This window comes from Octopus bimaculoides, chromosome 25, assembly GCF_001194135.2.
Source record: "Octopus bimaculoides isolate UCB-OBI-ISO-001 chromosome 25, ASM119413v2, whole genome shotgun sequence".
In the NCBI taxonomy this organism is placed as follows: Eukaryota; Metazoa; Mollusca; class Cephalopoda; order Octopoda; family Octopodidae; genus Octopus; species Octopus bimaculoides.
In genome coordinates, this window is record NC_069005.1 from 7,066,186 (window position 1) to 7,070,554 (window position 4,369).

Sequence of the window (4,369 nt, forward strand, 5' to 3'; positions counted from 1 at the left end):
ACACAGACACACATACATATATATATATATATATATATGCATATACATGTATGATGGGCTTCTTTCAGTTTCCGTCTACCAAATCCATTCACAAGGCTTTGTTCGGCCCGAGGCTATAGTAGAAGACACTTGCCTAAGGTGCCATTCAGTGGGACTGAACTCAGAACCATGTGGTTCGTAAGCAAGCTACTTACCACACTGCCACTCCTATGCCGATTGTGTATCAGAAGGCTTAATCATTTTGCTGATATTACTGTGCCTTAGCTCTGATTGGCTGGTTGCCATAGCACTACTGTGCAACTATGGGGTATTGAGCCAGCTTATCTGGCTCACCACGAACTCTTGTCAGAGGATGGAATATCTATTAACGTTTGTTCTCTTCCCAGATACTGGAATCAGTGGTGCACCGGTTGACATGTCGAAAGTTGCTCTACAGAGTCACTGCTCAAACTGTGTCCAAGTTTACCGTACTCAAGGCTCGTGATGCTTTTAGACAGAAACCTCCTCAAAACCTCTCGGTAAGCCTTCTATTCTTTATACGTATGGACCTTATTTTAGACATACATGTCTGTCTGTTAGTCTGTCTATATAAATATAAATGTATCTCTGAACGTTTATATCAGGTTGAATAAAAAGTAAGCAACGTTTTGAACCATGAAGAATTTGTACTGGTTTTTTGCTGAGTTTTGAATTTTTTTTAAGCATCTTTTTGCAGTTGTCTGATAATACAGACAAAGACTTGCCCACATGTATCAATAAATGAACATTGATATTTTTTTCACCGTTGTTATAATCATCTGAAATGGAACTGTCAAAGCGCGGTATTTGGACAATTTTGCTATTCAACTTCAAAAAAGGATGTAAAGCAGCTGAAACTGCTCACAATACCAACTAAACGTTTGGTAAGGAAATGACCAGTGAGTGGTCAGCTCGAAAATGGTTTAAACTATTTTGCAGTGGAGACCTGGGCCTTGAAGATCGTGAGCGCAGTGGACGCCCACCTTTCATCGATGACGGTCAATTAAAGACTGTCATTGAGAAAGATCCATGTAAAACCACTCGAGAGCTGGCAAAAGAACTTCAAGTTGGTTAGAAAACCGCTTGCAGCCATTTGCATGCGATCAGAAAATAAAAAAATGCTCGACAAATGGGTACCACACAATTTGAATGAAAATCAGAAAATGCACAGATATGGAATTTGCTCATCGCTCCTTCTCTGTAACCAGACCAATTCATTTCTCGACCGTATTGTAACTTGCAATAAAAAGTGGATTCTGTACAATAATTTGTATAAGTATTAATGTATATATATATATTTGTACATGTTCGAATGTTAACTCAAAACAAAACTAAAGGGACATAACTAGGACACTGCAAACTGATTTTGTTTGATATTTTACCAATTCTGTTATCCATTCTTCTAATCGTAATAACAATAAGTTCTACCAGTGGAGGTGATCTTGTGTCAGATGATGAAAGGTTAGATTGTGACAGAGAGGCAGAAGCAGATGTCTTGCTGTAGAGGAGGCCCATGGTTACCCAACCAGAGAGAGGGAAAGAGATAGAGAGAGAGAGAGAAAGAGAGAGAAAAAGAGCGAAAGTTAGCAAGAATGAAGGCAGAAAGAGTTACCTAGAGAGAGAGGAAGTGGGAGTTAACTGCTTCTGCTCTCATTCTTGTTAAGCATGTAACTGAAAACTGCAAGGCATTTTATGGTGTGTTGTCGTCTCTTCTGTTTGCAGCCCAGCATAATGGGGAGTATCGAGGGAGACTTTGGTCTGTTAATAAGTCTCTGCCATGGCCACGAGTTGCTACAGCTCCACGGTCTACGTTCGTTCTACCAATATATAACCAATATGATGGACAACAGCAGTGGCCGGTCACGACAGGAACTTTTCAAGAATCCAGCATTTATTGAGATTTATGAACAACTTCAGAAAGAATATGGAGGACAGTGAGATTTCCTTTTTTTATAGTTCTTCTTTATACATGTCGTGCTTTCATGGTTTTTATTTTCGCTATACGCATACACACATATGCATGCACATACATCATGCACTCAAGCCCAAGCACACACATGTCCTACACATACACATATGCTTCCCAACCATGCAGCCTTGGGTTCAGTCCCACTGCACAGCACCTTGGGCCTGTGTCTTCTGCTATAGCCCCCAGAGCCAACGAAAGCCTTGTGTGTGGATTTAGTACTCAGAAACAGAAAATTGTTTGTTGTATATAATGTGAGTGTGTGTGTGTATGTATCGTAGGGCATCCAGCTGTAGAAACTTTGCCAGATTCAGATTGGAGCCTGGTGTAGCCATCTGGCTCACCAGTCCTCAGTCAAACTGTCCGACCCATGCCAGCATGGAAAGCGGACGTTAAATGATGATGATGATGAGGATGATATACGTATGCATGTATGTGTGTATGTATGTAGGTAGGTAGTTGCAGGCGATGATGTATATATATATATATATATATATATATATATGTCACCATCGTTGTTTAACGTCCCCTTTCCAAGCTGGCATGGGTTGGACGGTTTGACTGAGGACTGGTGAGCCAGATGGCTGCACCAGGCTCCAGTCTGATCTGGCAGAGTTTCTACAGCTGGATGCCCTTCCTAATGCCAACCACTCCGAGAGTGTAGTGGGTGCTTTTACTTACCATCGGCATGAGGGCCAGTTACACGGTATTGGCAACAACCACGCTCAAAAGGTGTTTTTACGTGCTACCTGCATGGGAGCCAGTCCAGTGGCACTGGCAACAACCACACAGTGGGACTGAACCTGGAGCCATGTGGTTGGTACGCAGGCTTCGTACCACACAGCCACACCTATGTCTACATAGATGAATCAAGGCCGCAGTATGGCCGCAGTCTAAAGTCTGAAACAATTGAAAGATAGAAGAAAAGAAAAAAGATGTATGTGTGTGTGTGTGTGTGTATGCTTTTGATGTTATGTGATTATTGTAAGCATCATTATTACACAAGTGGGGCTCATTTTTTCTGTCTCCCACGAAAAGCTGTTTCAGCTTTGGGCAAATGTTACCTTGCTTGGAAACAGGTGATAATTAGCGACTGGAAGGGCTTTGAAAAGTAGACATTAAGACGATGACGACAACAATGATGATGATGACGACAATGATGGTGGCAGTGGCTGCTGCTACTGCTGCCCTGGTTGTGGCTACGACTTTATCCATCTCTGCCTTTACCGAAGTTCCCCTCTGGTGCCTCCATTCGGACCAGATTCTCCGTTCCTTCCTCCTCCCTCCACACATTCCCAGATGTTGATTAGTCTGAAGACTTGTTCTAAACGAGTGACTATGTTTGTTGACTGTTTCTTCTTTCTCCGCCGCAGGAACATCTCTTTTACCCAAATGTCGACGCAGGAGAAGACTGTTCCCTATGTCCTTGGTCATCCCAAACTAGAAAAGTTGTTGGAAATTGTGGTCAGTCATTTCAAGAATTTCCAAAAAGGTACAAAAAAAATGATTAGAATTTAAAATTTCTTTTCACATTATCTTTTACAGTGTGTGTGTGTGTGTACATGTGTCTCTCTCTCTCCCTCTCACTTCCACTCTCTCTCTCCCACTTCCACTCTCTCTCCCACTTTCACTGTTTCTCACTTCCACTCTCTCTCTCTTTCTCTCACTTTTACTCTCTCTTTCTCACTTCTCTCTCTCTCTCTCTCTCTCTTCCACTCTCACTTCCACTCTCACTTCCACCCTTTCCCACTTCCACCCTCTCCCACTTCCACCGCCTCCCACTTCCACTCTCCCACTTCCTCCCTCTCCCACTTCCTCCCTCTCCCACTTCCACCCTCTCCCACTTCCACTCTCCCACTTTCACTCTGTCTCTGACTTCCTCTCTCTCTCTCTCACTTCTACTCTCTATTTCTCACTGCCACTCTTGCTTTCACTTCCACTCTCTCTCTCTCTCTACACCGTTTCACTTTCTCTGCCACTCTCTCCAATTCTTACTCTCTCTCTCTCTTGTCTCCCCCTCTTGCTAACTCTCATGGTACCCCTCTCTAACACATTCTTTCCTATCTACTAACTCTCACTCACTCTCTCCCTCTCACTGCCACTCTTTCCTCTCTCCCTTTACCTTTCACTCTCTCCTCTAATTCTCACTCTTTCCTATCTATCAACTCTCAAACTCTCACTCTTCTATCCCCTACTCCTCACTCACAGCCACTCTCTCTCTCTCAAACTCTCACGCTCTCAATCTCTCACTCTTCTATCCCCTACTCCTCACTCATACTCCCACTAACTCTCACTCACAGCCACTCTCTCTCTCTCAAACTCTCACTCTTCTATCCCCTACTCCTCACTCATACTCCCACTAACTCTCACTCACAGCCACTCTCA

General features: G+C 43.2%; 1 protein-coding gene across 1 annotated transcript in view; it reads left to right on the top strand.

Moving 5' to 3' along the window:
* Positions 1-4,369, top strand: part of LOC106882293 (Fanconi anemia group M protein) — a 31,562-nt gene that overhangs the window by 11,875 nt on the left and 15,318 nt on the right. The window contains exons 5-7 of the mRNA XM_052976817.1: positions 387-518; positions 1,741-1,952; positions 3,358-3,476. Of these exons, the coding sequence (XP_052832777.1) occupies positions 387-518; positions 1,741-1,952; positions 3,358-3,476 (463 nt within the window). The remainder of the gene's footprint in view (positions 1-386; positions 519-1,740; positions 1,953-3,357; positions 3,477-4,369) is intronic.